Below are 15,697 nucleotides of genomic sequence, written 5' to 3'. Positions count from 1 at the left end.
AGGTGTCATCTTCACCTTAGTCTAGTTTTGTCTTCATATTAGTGATGTAACGAATGTCATTTTTTGAACATTCGCGAATACGAATGCGAATATCTGCTACCGACATTCGCGAATGCGAATATTCAGTTTTTTTTAATTTGTGTCTATTTTTGTAATGTTTCCTAAATTTATAATGAAAAGTTAATTGACATTTAGTGTAAATCAATCTGAATCTTAAGCTTTATTACATAATACCAAATAATAAAAAAAGTGAAGGCTGATAATGTGATTATACAAGGTTCTATCTATCTACTGCCCTTCATTTGTCCAAAGTTGAACGTAATTCTCCCCCTTATTTTTCCACTCTTCTCGGTTCAGTGCTAATGCTGTCGATCTGGTCCCGGCGTATCTTTTTAGGTCATTCGACCATCTCGTCTGTGGTCTGCCCCTTCCTCTTTTCAATGTCTCCAGTGAGTTATCGCTTCATTCCATCTTCCTTCTCTTTGTCTGCTGTTGTCTCCTGCATATTTCCATTTGAGAGTAGCTGCATATTTGAGGTTAAGTTACCTTTTCTTAATAAAAAAAGATGAGAAGTGAATAGAATTTGATTTTATTAACCTAATATTATCTTAAAATTATTTTTTTTTCTGGTTTTAATATTCGCACAAATTTCGCGAATGCGGATGTGAATATGCAAAAACATGCGAATATTTGCGAATGCGAATACGAATATTCGTTACATCACTACTTCATATATATTTGTTGTTTCAAGTCATACGCTACATCAAATTAATATACCCCATTCCACGAATATACGTCTTTGGATTATCGCGACAAAGAATATTTTACTGTGCAAAATATGAAGAACGAAAGTAAATGGCAAATTATATTGTTGTTCATTGGCGTAATTATTAGAGCAAAATACTTTCGTACTTCTTATGTTGCACACTAAAATATTCGTTGTCGAGATAATCCAAAACAGACGTATATTCGTGGAATACACCATATCACACATTATTCATTTGTGCACTCTCAAATGTTTTTTCAAGTCACCTCTTATAGCAAATTTCTTAGAGCAAATTTCACACTTATAAGGTTTTCCCCAGAGTGCACTCTCAAATGATTTTTCAAGGTACTTGCTTCACTAAATTGCTTAAAACAAATCTCACACTTGTGAGGTTTTTCCCCAGTGTGCACTCTCAAATGTCTTTTCAATTTGCTTGCTTGAGTAAATTGCTTAAAACAAATTTCACACTTGTGAGGTTTTTCTCCAGTGTGTGTTCTCAAATGGTGTTTAGCATCACCTACTCGACTAAATTGCTTAAAACAAATTTCACACTTGTAAGGTTTTTCCCCAGTGTGCACTTTCAAATGATTTCTCAAAGTACTCGCTTGATTAAATTTCTTTAAACAAATTTTGCAGTTGTACGGCTTTTCTCCAGTGTGTATCTGTAAATGCCTTTTCAAATAAGCATCTTGACTAAATTGTTTAAAACATATTTCACACTTGTGAGGTTTTTCTCCACTGTGTGTTCTCAAATGTTCTTTGGCATGCCCTGCGGTACTAAATTGTTTAAAACAAATTTCACACTTGTAAGGTTTTTCCCCAGTGTGCACTCTCAAATGTCTTTTCAAATCACTAGCAGTAATACATTGTTTCAAGCAAGTTTCACACTTATAAGGTTTTTCCCCAGAGTGGATTCTTAAATGATTTTTCAAAGTACTTAATTCACTAAATTGCTTAGAACAAATTTTACACTTGTGAGGTTTTTCCCCAGTGTGCACTCTCAAATGTTTTTTCAAATCATTTGCTCTACTACACTGTTTAAAACAAATTTCACCCCCAGTGTGCACTTTCAAATCATTTTTCAAATTAACTGCTTCGCTAAATTGCCCTAAACAAATTTCACACTTGTAAGGTTTTTCCCCAGTGTGCACTTTCAAATGGTTTTTCAAATTACCCGCCAGACCAAACCGCTTAAAACAAATCTCACATTTGTATGGTTTTTCTCCAGAATGCACTCTCATATGTATTTTCAATAAATACTTGTAAAAAACTGCTTAAAACAAATTTCACACTCGTAATGTTTTTGGCCAGTATGCACTCTCAAATGTCTTATCAAATTACTTGGGTGAGAATACTGCTTACAACAAATTTCACATTTATAAGATCGTTTTCCAGTCACAACTATCATATTTCTATTTGATGTTTTTCCTTCTGCTTGTCGACTCATATCATTTCCTTTGCAAGATGAATCTTCAATGGGTTTTTCCATAACTTCCATTTTATTTTCATTTTCGAAATAACCTAAAAGACAAACCAACTATAATGTAATAGGGAACTTGCACATAATAATATGTTTGCATAAAATTGTTAATTTATGTTTAAAAATGTTATATTCAAAATATTACGTCTTAACAACTGATAATAGTTCCGCGCCCAAAATTTCCGTTTCAAACAACTTCGAAGGCATAGATATAATAGCTAATAGATTAGGAAAGGTATGGGCCGCTCTGTGCATCGAGATATAACACCAATATTAACGATTGAGTGGTTTAGCCATCTTTGTCTGTCACATGCGCGGGATCGCTTGGTTAAAAGAATAGATAGACCACCGGATCAACTGTATCGACTGTATGAATAAAACGCTTTGATATTATATAATTATATTGCATATTACAAAAGTAGCTTTCCACCTAATTTAAAACAAATTTTTGAACATCCCAAAGATACTGACTCTGCTTCCCAGATTGAAAGTTCTGACAAACACTCACAAAAGTAAAATCTGATTTATGTAATACTACACCAAAATACACATTTCTTGTTCTTTAGGTGTCATCTCCATCTTAGTCTAGTTTCACCTTCTTATATCGCACCTCCGCTCAAAGATTGTCATAACTCAAAAAATTTTACAATCGGTTTTATTGCATCAACAGATTAAGAAAACTATAAACTCCTATCTCACAAAGTGTCACGTCTGTGGTCAACTATTTATCGTTAGATGACACTAGTGTCATTATACGATTATCCAAAATCAACGACGCACCGAACACAAACAGTGTCACATATCGACTTGTGCAAAGCATTTGTTCATCTAAGATGTGTATAAAGCGTCGTGTGTCGAGTTAAGACAGTATATGTGAATACTTTATTCAAAACAATCTGCGTATGTGCTCAAGAAAAGTGACACATTTATCACTTATTTATCTATCTTTTTGCAGTATTTTGTGTTTAATGTTGTTACTTGCATTTAAAGTTACACCACTAAAAAGTATAAGTCTGCAAGTACTGCAAGTGTCACTTTTAATAAATAATATTTAGTAAATTTTTCGTTATTTTGTCTGTATAGCGTCACAACTCAAAAAAAAAATTTATTTAAAATATTTTTAATATACTTAATACGCTATTTTATAGAGCTTCAAAAACCATTGTAACTGACTAAAATAGTTATTATGTATTTTAATGTTAATAGTTTTTGAATTAAACCCGAAAATGTAGGACAAACTTTAAACGTCGTTTTCTCGAAACTTTGCTTTTTTGACTTATGACACTCTTTGAGCGGAGGTGGGATATGTTGTTTCAAGTCATATGCTACATCAAATGCCAGCCATTTTTCATATGTGCACTCTCAAATGTTTTTCTAAGTTACCTTTCACAGCAAACTGCCTAGAACAAATTTCACACTCATAAGGTTTTTCCCCAGAGTGCACTCTCAAATGATTTTTCAAGGTACTTGCTTCACTAAATTGCTTAAAACAAATCTCACACTTGTGAGGTTTTTCCCCAGTGTGCACTCTCAAATGTCTTTTCAATTTGCTTGCTTGAGTAAATTGCTTAAAACAAATTTCACACTTGTGAGGTTTTTCTCCAGTGTGTGTTCTCAAATGGTGTTTAGCATTACCTACTCGACTAAATTGCTTAAAACAAATTTCACACTTGTAAGGTTTTTCCCCAGTGTGCACTGTCAAATGATTTCTCAAAGTACTCGCTTGATTAAATTTCTTAAAACAAATTTTGCAGTTGTACGGCTTTTCTCCAGTGTGTATCTGTAAATGCCTTTTCAAATAAGCATCTTGACTAAATTGTTTAAAACATATTTCACACTTGTGAGGTTTTTCTCCACTGTGTGTTCTCAAATGTTCTTTGGCATGCCCTGCGGTACTAAATTGTTTAAAACAAATTTCACACTTGTAAGGTTTTTCCCCAGTGTGCACTCTTAAATGTGTTTTCAAAGCACTAGCAGTAATACACTGTTTCAAACAAGTTTCACACTTATAAGGTTTTTCCCCAGTGTGTGTTCTCAAATGCGCTTTCAAAGTAAATGATTCACTAAATTGCTTAAAACAAATTTCACACTCGTAAGGCTTTTCCCCAGTGTGCACTCTCAAATGTGTTTTCAAATTACCTGCTTGAACAAACTGCTTACAACAAATTTCACACTTGTAAGGTTTTTCTCCAGTGTGCACTCTCAAATGTTTTTTCAAATAACTTGCTCTACTAAATTGTTTAAAACAAATTTTACACTTTTGAGGCTTTTCTCCAGTGTGTGTTGTCAAATGCTCTTTGGCATGGCCTGCGTTTCTAAATTGTTTAAAACAAATCTCACACTTGTAAGGTTTTTCCCCAGTGTGTACTCTCAAATGATTTTTTAAAGTACCTGCTTCACTAAATTGCTTAAAACAAATTTCACACTTGTGAGGTTTTTCCCCAGAGTGCACTCTCAAATGACTTTTTAAAGAACTTGATTCACTAAATTGCTTAAAACAAATTTTACACTTGTAAGGTTTTTCCCCAGTGTGCACTCTCAAATGTTTTTTCAAATCACTAGCAGTAGTACACTGTTTTAAACAAGTTTCACACTTAAAAGGTTTTTCCCCAGTGTGCACTCTCAAATGATTTTTCAAATTAACTGCTTCACTAAATTGCCTTAAACAAATTTCACACTTGTAAGGTTTTTCCCCAGTGTGCACTTTCAAATGATTTTTCAATTGACCTGCCAAACCAAACCGCTTAAAACAAATCTTACATTTGTATGGTTTTTCCCCAGAATGTACTCTCATATGTATTTTCAAAATATGTTTGTAAGAAAACTCCTTAAAACAAATTTCACATTTGTGGTATTTTTCTCCAGTGTGCACTCTCAAATGTCTTTTCAAATTACTTAGGTGAGAATACTGCTTACAACAAACTTCACACTTGTGAGGTTTTTCCCCAGTGTGCGCTGTCAAATGTGTTTTCAAATTACTTGGGTGAGAATACTGCTTAAAACAAATTTTACATTTATAAGGTTTTTTTCCAGTCGTAATTTTCATGTTTTTATTTAGTGTTTTTCCTTCTGCTTGTCGACTCATATCATTTCCTTTGTAAGATGAATCTTCAATGAGCTTTTCCATAACTTCCATTTTAGTTTCATTTTGGACATAACCTAAAATACAAACCAATTATAATGTAATTATTTGAGTAAAAGTGTAAATAAAAAGTGAAAGGAAAGCATCTTTCCTGATCTGCCCAGAAAAGCAGTGGTGGTACCGATTTATAAGAAGGGTAACAATGATGACCCATCCAATTATAGGCCAATATCACTCCTTCCTCTAATATCAAAGGTATTTGAGAAATGTATGGCAGCAATGATTATTAAGTATTTTGAATCCAATAATTTGTTTACAAAATAGTCAGTTTGGTTTTAGAAGGGGTCTAAATAGAACAAAAGTCATTATGTACTTAGTGATGAAGACTGAAGAGGCTTTTGAGCAGAGCTGCTATTTGTCGGCTACATTCTGCGACCTGAGCAAAGCTTTTGATTGTGTTTCACATGAACTGCTTTTCGGGAAATTGGAGAGATATGGGTTTGGAGATAGTAGCCTAGCAATGATCTCCATCTATCTCTCCAATTGAAAACAGAGTGTGCAGGTGGTTAAAATGAGGTCGGCAGAGAGAGCTATAAATATCGGACTACCTCAAGGGTCAATTTTGGGACCACTTTTATTTGTAATTTATATTAATGATCTTCCACAGAAAGACCTTAGCAGTTCATTTACTCTTCTTGCTGATGATACTACTATTACCTGCAAAGATTGAGATTGTAATGCAGCAATGGAGGCATCAAAACGAGCACAAGATAAGGCAGAACAATGGTTTGCAGCAATGGTATGTTGATTCTAAACCTCAATAAACCCCAGTCTTTGATTTTTTCAACAAGACAGCTTACATCCGGAGATGCAAACAAATAAAATTTTTGGGGGTTTACTTGGATGTAGGACTATGTTGGAAAGCTCATACAAGGTCCCTTGTTGCTAAGTTAGGAACTGTAACTTTTCTGATTAAAACACTTTCAGAGTGTGTATCTCACTTCACTTTACAACAGGCCTATTTTACACTGTGTCATTCACACATCAGCTATGCAATTTTGGCATGGGATCACAGTGCTGGAGCCAAAGATGTCTTTTGTATTCAGAGAAGAATAGTAAGGATAATTGCTGGCCTGTCCTATCAGAAAGAATGTCGGCAAGCATTTGTTGCACTGCACATACTAACTCTGCCTTCGCTATTTATTCTAGAGAAAATTGTTTATGTAAAACAAAATATAGATTGTCATCAAAGACGTGAGGATGTACACCGACATGAAACCAGGAATAAGCATACCTTAATACTGTCCTAATGCTGTAACATTTTACCACAAGCTGCCTACTGAAATTACTGAATTGCCAAATTTTACAATTTAGAAAATCACTAAAGAATTTTCGCATTATTAAAGCATTTTACAGCAGTGATGAATTTTTAAATTTTAACTTTAATGTTTGGAACTGGGTTGTGAATTGTTGAATTGTACTTTGTTTATTCTTAGGAACCCAGATTATGCCTTGTGTTTTTGTATTTGTATTTTTAATCTGTGAACCAAAGTTGTACACCAATTTTTGACATATGTAAGTGCTTTTGTATATTAACATAAATAAATGACTTGAGTAAAAGGGAAAATGAATGCAATAATCAAATTAAAATGGGTACAGTATAACCTGCTACATCCGAACCGGTTACACCCGGACCTCCCCATATCCGGATAGTTCTACCGTCGGGATCTACCGAGAAAGGTAGTCCTGCTGTTGGACAACGCACCCTCTCATCCCTACCCAGAAGAACTAAAGATGTCGAAATAAAGTGTCTTTTTTGCCCTCAAATGTGACTTCCCTCTGTCAGCCTAGGGACCAAGGTGTTATAGAATCTATAAAATGTGTCTATCGATGAAAGTTATTGACGGCATTTATTGCTGGAATGGATGAATGAGAAAACGTTACGGAGACTCTAAAAAAGTGTACATGTTGGATGTGGTGATATGGGTGGTCAAAGCATGGGATGACATAAAACCGGTGGCGTGCGGTGACTTTTTCGAAAGGGGAAGCGATTCAATAAAGATATAAAAATATCCTGATAACACTCTGATACGCTATAGGGGCTCCCTATCAGCAAAGTGCTTATGTGAGACGTCCTGGGTACAAGGACTCATACACTAAATCCTACTCCGATCAATGCGTGAGGCACTCTATTCCCGCTATTTCTAGTGACTAGTGACCTATCATTGATCTGTATTGCTTGCTCAGGCCTTGAGTTCTCACTCCGGGCTTGGTTTCCTAAAGAAGAGTTCTATTTAAAAAATATATATATATTCTGAGGCATTTTCCATAACACACAACTTTCAACAATATGACACTTATTTATACTCGAGGTTTATTCTCCTATCAACTTTTGATAATTGTTGAATGCAGTCTTTTTCAATGGACAATAGGGCTAACTTAGAAAGTCTGTCTTCGCTTGTTGAATTTCTTGTAAAACTTCTAATGCATTTTAATACTGAAAAACTTCGATCAATTGATGCATTGATGGTGGCTGGAATAGGGCTTTTCATTCACAGTCATTTGTTTCGAGCTTCTGTCATGTGTCACATAATATTAATATATCTACGCCATACGTCTTGGATTTGTATTATTGTATATACCAATAACATAACGTATGACGTAGATATATTAATATTATGTGACACATGACAAAAGCTCGAAACAAATGACAATCGATGAAAAGCCCTATAGTTAGCATCTACTAATTCACACAACTTGACCACTTCACACATCGACTTGTTTAAACCAATAGTTATATACCCAGATTTCTGGGTATTTCTTTATCACTAATGTCAGTTGTTTCATAAACGACACTTAACTGAGAATGCAAAGCTGTGATATCAAAAAATTTTCATTATTTAATCGTAGTGAAATAAATTCCTATGTGGGAAATTTTGATGAATTATAATTAGAAATATTAAGATTATACATATAAGCGTGTCTACTTAAATTGGAAACATATGGGAAACTTTTTTGTTATTCATTTTACGAAAAAAAGTTATTCTTTATAAAAAGTTCTGAATGCTCTAAAAACTAAGATTCAATCATCAGATATCAAATTTTGTCAATATTATACGAGGTATGTCAAAAAATATGAACTTCGTTCAAGAGTAAAGTACCTTTATTGCTCTCAATATCGAAAATTCTTATTATGAAAAGTTGTTTGGAAATAAAAACTAAGATCAAACTAAAAGATCAAAACTAAACAGTTTTCACTACAGCACGTTCAAATATTATTGGCTAAAGATTGTAAAAATAATTGAAAAATGTCTTGATTTCTGAAAAAAACTAAATTTTAAGTGTGATGCGCTAGCTGAGGGTTCAATATATAACTTTATTTTACTTTGCATTTTACTTATATACCCCAAAGGCAAGTTTTCCGCGGTATAGCGATTAAAAAATGAAACATTATTGTTTTTCGACCCACCATAGTGTACAGTGTGGAAAGCAGCTGAAAATAACCAAGTTTTTCAAAAACTAGTCGAAGCTCTGCTGTGCTACGTTCAAAATTAAAAAAAAAATACTCGTGCAAGTGACGTGATACTGACATCGCTTCAAAAAAAACGTGTACAGAGTGGAAAACAGCTGAAAATAACCAAGTTTTTCAAAAACTAATGTTATTCTGTGAGAAAGAACTTAAAAACTCTATAATGTTTAGGTTTTTATTTTACCTTTATGTATGTATTTATCTATGTAATGTATGTATGTACTGTATTTTAGTCCTAATATTAAATGCCTAAAACGCTATAGACTATTGTATAAATTTTAGTGCAGCCGATATGTGAAACAATTGTGCATTTAATGATAGAAGCATATAATTTGGACCACATATACTACACATATAAAGGTTCAAATTTAGATGTGAGGCCTTCTCAGATTTTACCTTTTACAAAAATGGCGGGCATTCAAAATGGCGACTATACGTATGTGACTAATAGTACGATAACTTTTGAACGAGACGTCCGATTTCAACCGAATTTGGTATATAGGTTCTTTTTTTGATGTATAAGATCGAGGTCTTGAACGGGAAGAATCGGTTTACCAAAAGTTGTGCTTTCCTGGTTTTTATGTAAAAATATGTTGTTTTTTTTTTCAATTCTTTCACCCTGTATATATTAATTTTTCAAAAAGTTAATACCGCCATTGAAACGACCGTAAAAATATTTTTTTAGGAAATATCTTGAATTTTTTAATTATGTTAATTACCATTTAATAAATGCATAACGTATCTTCACATGTACCTATGTGCGGCAGATTCGTGCAAATATTGTAAGAATTATTGTGCATTTAATGGTAGAAGCATATAACTTGGACCACATGTACTACATATATAAAGGTTCAAATTTAGATATAAGGCCATCTCAGATTTTGCCTTTTGCAAAAATTGAGGGCATTCTAAATGGCGACTAAACTTATATGTGACTAATAGCATGATAACTTTTGAACGAAAAATCAGATTTCAGCTAAATTTGGCATCAATGTTCTTTTTTTGATGACTAAGATGGAGATCTTGAACCGAAAGAATAGGTTTACTAGAAGTTGTGTTTTTACTGTTTTTTTTTTATGTAAAAATATGTTGCTGTTTTTTCACTTCTTTCACCCTGTATATATTAGTTTTCAAAAGGATAATACCGGCATTGAAAAGAGCGTAAACATATTTTTTAGAAAATATTTTGATCTTTTTAGTTATGTTAATAACCTTTAATAAATGCATAGCATATCTTCACATCTACTATGTGCGGCAGATTTATTTTGAATGCCCGCCATTTTTGTAAAAGACAAAATCTGAGATGGTCTCATATCTAAATTTGAACCTTTGTATGTGTAGTATGTGTGTTCCAAATTATATGCTTCTACCATTACATGCACAATAATTCTTATACTATTTGCACGAATCTGGCACACATAGGTTCATAGGTATATGTGAAGATACGTTATGCATTTATTAATTGATAATTAACATAACTAAAGAGTTCAAAATATTTCTTAAAAAATATTTTTACGCACTTATCAACGCCGGTATTACCTTTTTAAAAATTTATATATACAAGGTGAAAGAATTGAAAAAATAAACAACATATTTTTACATCAAAAATCAGGAAAAACACAACTTCTGGTAAACCGATTCTTCTGGTTTAAGACCTTGATCTTATACATCAAAAAAAGAACCTATATACCAAATATGGTTGACATCCGACTTTTCGTTCAAAAGTTATCGTGCTATTAGTCATATATGTATAGTCGCCATTTTGAATGCCCGCCATTTTTGTAAAAGGCAAAATCTGAGATGGCCTCAAATCTAAATTTGATCCCTTGTATGTTTAGTATATGTGTTCCAAATTATATGCTTCTACGATTAAATGCACAATAATTCTTATAATATTTGCAAGAGTCTGCCGCACATAGGTACATGTGAAGATAAGTTATTCATTTATTAAATGTTAATTAACATAACTGAAAAGTTCGAAATATTTCCTAAAAAATATTTTTACGCTCTTTTCAATGCCGGTATTACCTTTTTGAAAAATTAATATATACAAGGTGAAAGAATTGAAAAAAGAACAACATATTCTTACATTAAAAATCAAGAAAAACACAACTTCTGGTAAACCGATTCTTCCGGTTCAAGAGCTCGATCTTATACACCAAAAAAATAACCCATATACCAAATTTGGTTGAAGTCGGACTTTTCGTTCAAAAGTTATCGTGCTATTAGTCACATATGTATCGTCGCCATTTTGAATACCCGCCAGTTTTGTAAAAGGTAAAATCTGAGATGGCGTCGTACCTATCTAATTTTGTACCTTTATATGTGTAGTATATGTAGTTCAAATTATATGCTTCTAGCATTAAATGCACAATTCTTATAATATTTGCACGAATCTGCCGCACTATTTCAGGCTGTTTACAGCTACATATTTTTAAATGGTCTTGATATCTGGATTTTTTCATATCCGGACCGATCGGTCTCCACATTGATCCGGATGTGGCAGGTTTTACTGTATAATAAAATGTAAGTCAGCAGAAGTAAAACATGACATAGATGTGTTTTAGAAGATTGTGTTCTTCTATACCCGGAATAGTCAACTCTATGATCTGTTAATGCCTACCTCAACACATTTAAATAAAAAAAACCGAAAAACATTGTGAAAAAGTTATTCCTATTTATACTACTTTTAAATGACACTGTGAATCGACACAACGCCATCTAGCCAAGTATGAGTATATTGTAGGTTGTGTAGGCGTAGGCCCCTGTTAATCCGAAGATTTAAGTTGGATTTATAGTTTGACGTAGCGTAGACGTAGACGCAACGGAGACGCACTGGAAAAGATTAACACCGAATTTTGTGTACTCGTGTTTATAGATGAACGCAAGCGCCTGACGGAACGTAAGAGAAACGTGACGGAACGTAAAAGAAACGTAACGGAATGGAAGAGTTCACCAACTTTCATCTTTTACAGTGCGTTTCTTACGTCTGGCCAAGCAAAAGGAAGAATTTTGTTCTGTCACCCAAAGTGGACACGCCCTCATCAAAGTTGTAAAGATAAAGTTGTTTATCAACATATTCGAATTTTGTTAATTATTTGTTAATACAATGGGTGTAAAGTTATTAATTTAATACAAATATATCATAGTCATTTCAATATTTCAGATAAATACGAGTTGTTTATTAGCCTAATTTGGGGTTATATACACATATTATACGATAGGTAAATCCAATAAACATTTTAAAGACCAGGAAATGAAACAAAATAGTTGGACATCCCATGGCATGCGGCACCAAGGAGCATACCTTCGTTTATTTCCTAATCCATGTAACACACAAAACAGATAAATATTATAATAAATACTAGTACAAGTATAAATAAATAAACACAAAGTTTGTTTATTACTGTTCGCATAATTTATAGGCTATGTTGTTGAATTAGAATTAAGTCATTGTTTACTCTTTCTACTCATGCGCAAAAATTCCGCTACGTCGATCTATAAATTGACATAATATTTTCTTACGTTTCCAGTCCGTTTCTTACGTTTCCGTTGCGTCTACGTTTACGCTACGTCAAACTATAAATCAAACTTTAATGTTGCTGCTTTTATTGATATATTAATCTAAAAATGCTCAATTTGTGGCATAGGAAACTGTTGCCTGAGGGTCTCAAACAACCTTCGGCTACTGATTGGTAGATGTCTTCATAAGTTCATTTTGCATTTAAAATGATTCACATACCTCAAAACGTAATTCTGGCCTAACCCACATATACTGTGGGTTAGGCCACTATGCATATCGCACACCGACTTCACATGTTCTTTAGGAGCTGTCTTCATTGTGGAATAATGTCATTTAATTTACTTATCTTAAAATGTAGATATTACACCTCTGTCGTTATTACACCTTTTCCGATTTTGGCTCTCTCAGCATTAGCAAGAGTGTCACAAGACAGTTTGTGTCACGCTGTGGTCGAGAGTGGATGTGTGGGTGGTAAGCACCGTCCATCTTTTAATATTGTCCTAACATGTGATAATGCATTTGTTTGCCCAGAAAAATTACTCAAATAAAACCTGTGTTAGTGCCATAATCTGTAATAAGGCAAGTTGATACGCCTTAATCCTCGAACTTTTAATATGGGTGCCTTAACAATAGCGCCTTATCATATTATGGTAGGGGAGCAAAGTATGCTAAATGTGCAGTCACTCGAGCGCTTTGGGGACCTATTGGGTTGTGATTATTAGGTCCTAAAACCAAAAAAAGTTAAGTAAAATTTTCCATTTTAGCGGGCGCTTGCCATTTTTTAATTTAATTTTCCATTTCCATTAATAGTTTTTTCCGATTATAGCGCCATCTATCCATAATTCGAAGAAAAGTTTCGAATAAAAGTTGCTTATTTTTATGCAGAGAATCCAAATCTGCAATAAAAAATGGGGGTTCCCATTTAAAATTTTAAAGTAACCCCCCACCCCACCTCCGCGTGGGGTCCCGTTTGGTACCATTCGATATATTTTTCAAAAATATTAAATAAGTGTATTTTACAGTTTTTCGATCTGATGTTTATTTTGGTAAATATCGCGTGATTTGTATTTAAAATTTTAAATTTACCCCTCACCCCTCTCTGTAAGGGGTCATGTTTGGTATCTTTCGATAGATTTTTGAAAAATATTGAACGTGTAGTTTTTAGTTTTTCAATCTGACATTCATTTCGCGAAATATTCGCTTTTTTTCTTGTGAAATTTTGTGACTTACCAATTTTCTTACGCCCCGCTCAAATCGTCAGATTTTTTAAATATACACTGTTTTGCATGTACTTAACTTACCTTATCTTAATCTGACAATTTCGAGTATTTTTAAGGATATATTTTTTATTTCGGGCCCCCCTAAACGAACTCCCCTGTGTTAAGAGCCAATATATGGCAGAGGTACATCTGCAGGGTACCACGTTTCTCCCCATATGATAATCTGACGCGCTCGAGTAACTGCAAAAATCCCTGCTTGGGCTCCCCTACCATTATAGCATTAGATATCTACATAGATATATAATACTCTAGATTGCGCCCTGCGATCTTAAAATGGGTGACGGTTGCGACAGAGATAAATGAGCCTATTTGGTCGGTAGTCTCTTTTTAATTTAAGGGGAATATCGACGACGTGAATATCCCACTTTATCGAGTAATATGTGTTGACAGTTGGAGCGGGTGGTGACGGGAAATGGTCTTTGGTCTTCGGACGTGGATAATCGTGGTTCGAATCCCATACCAAACTTTACTTTTTTTATTTTTATTTAATCAATATTGCGTTTATTAGATATTTTTACATCTGAAAAATGGACCTAAGTAAATCTAGCAGATAATAAATGTATGTATAGTAAGTTAATATTGGAATACATAATTTGTGAACTGCATAGTAAAATAAAAGTCATTCGTTATTAATATAAATTCGTGCTTATTCGAATGATGTGAATGTTTGTTTTGCTTCTACTTTTTTAAAAAATTGTAACAATAGTTTCATAAATAAAAATAATATCTAATTACTTATAATTGAATCGGTCATTTCAAAAACAGCAAAGTCCACAATTTTCAGAAACTAACTTTTTGAGAGGAATAGACTCCTTAAAGATAAACGTTGTGTGCAAAAACGACACCAGTCCAGTAAAAACATTAGGAACAAAACTACAATATAACTCTGAATTTTGATGTCATCCATTTCATCCATCTTTCGACTATATAGTTAGTTTTCTTTGCTCTTCTGTAAAATTAGGAATATGTGACTCATGTTGTTTTTTAAATGACCGATTCAATTAATAAATTGATGGTACATTATGTTGATATTAATTATTGGTAATTTTTTACGAATATTTTTAACAATTACTTTATACTATTCTACAATTAACTTATTAAAAAAATAACATTGGCTTTTATATTTTTAAAAATCTATAGGTACCTACCTTTTCTTATTTGTTATACAGGGTGTCCCGAAAAGAATGGTCATAAATTATACCGCACATTCTGGGGTCAAAAATAGTTCGATTGAACCTAACTTACCTTAGTACAAATGTGCTCATAAAAAAAGTTACAGCCCTTTGAAGTTACAAAATTAAAATCGATTTTTTTCAATATATCGAAAACTATTACAGATTTTTCATTGAAAATGGACATGTATCATTCTTATGGCAAGAACATCTTAAAACAAAATTATAGTGAAATTTGTCCACCACATACAAACTTTATGGGGGTTTTGTTCCCTTAAACCCCCCCAAACTTTTTTGTACGTTCCAACTAATTCATTATTGTGGTACCATTAGTTAAACACAACGTTTTTAAAACTTTTTTGCCTCTTAGTATTTTTTCGATAAGCCAGTTTTTATCGAGATGCGGCTTCTTATTTAATATATTTACATAAAAATTTTATGGGGATCTTGTTCCTTTAAACCCCCCAAATGTTTGTGTACGTTCCAATTAAACTATTATTGTGGTACCGTTAGTTAAACACAGTGTTTTTAAAACTTTTTTGCCTCTTAGTCTTTTTTTGATAAGTCACCTTTTATCGAGATGCGACTTCTTTTTCAAAATATACCTAAAAATGTAAATTATAAATACATTTTCAGATATTATTAACAGGTCTATAATCGTACTTAACCATATACAAATATGTGGTGGATTCGACAAATATTCAAAATATCTCGATGAACACTGGCTTATCGAAAAAGTACTAGGAGACAAAAAAGTTTTAAAAACATTGTGTTTAACTAATGGTGCCACAATAATAATTTAATTGGAACGTACACAGAAGTTTGGGGGGTTGAAGGGAACAAAATCCCCATAAAATTTTTATGG

General features: G+C 33.1%; 1 protein-coding gene across 1 annotated transcript in view; it reads right to left on the bottom strand.

Annotated features, from left to right (window-relative positions):
• Nucleotides 1-2,629: 2,629 nt before the first annotated feature.
• Nucleotides 2,630-15,697, bottom strand: part of LOC114336740 (zinc finger protein 260-like) — a 30,706-nt gene continuing 17,638 nt past the window's right edge. The window contains exon 3 of the mRNA XM_050647287.1: nt 2,630-5,405. Coding sequence (XP_050503244.1) covers nt 3,595-5,405 — 1,811 coding nt within the window. The 3' untranslated portion in view covers nt 2,630-3,594. The remainder of the gene's footprint in view (nt 5,406-15,697) is intronic.

This window comes from Diabrotica virgifera, chromosome 3, assembly GCF_917563875.1.
Source record: "Diabrotica virgifera virgifera chromosome 3, PGI_DIABVI_V3a".
Classification (NCBI taxonomy): Eukaryota; Metazoa; Arthropoda; class Insecta; order Coleoptera; family Chrysomelidae; genus Diabrotica; species Diabrotica virgifera.
The sequence above is the reverse complement of the archived record's forward strand: the minus strand, read 5'-3'. Positions and strand labels throughout refer to the sequence as shown.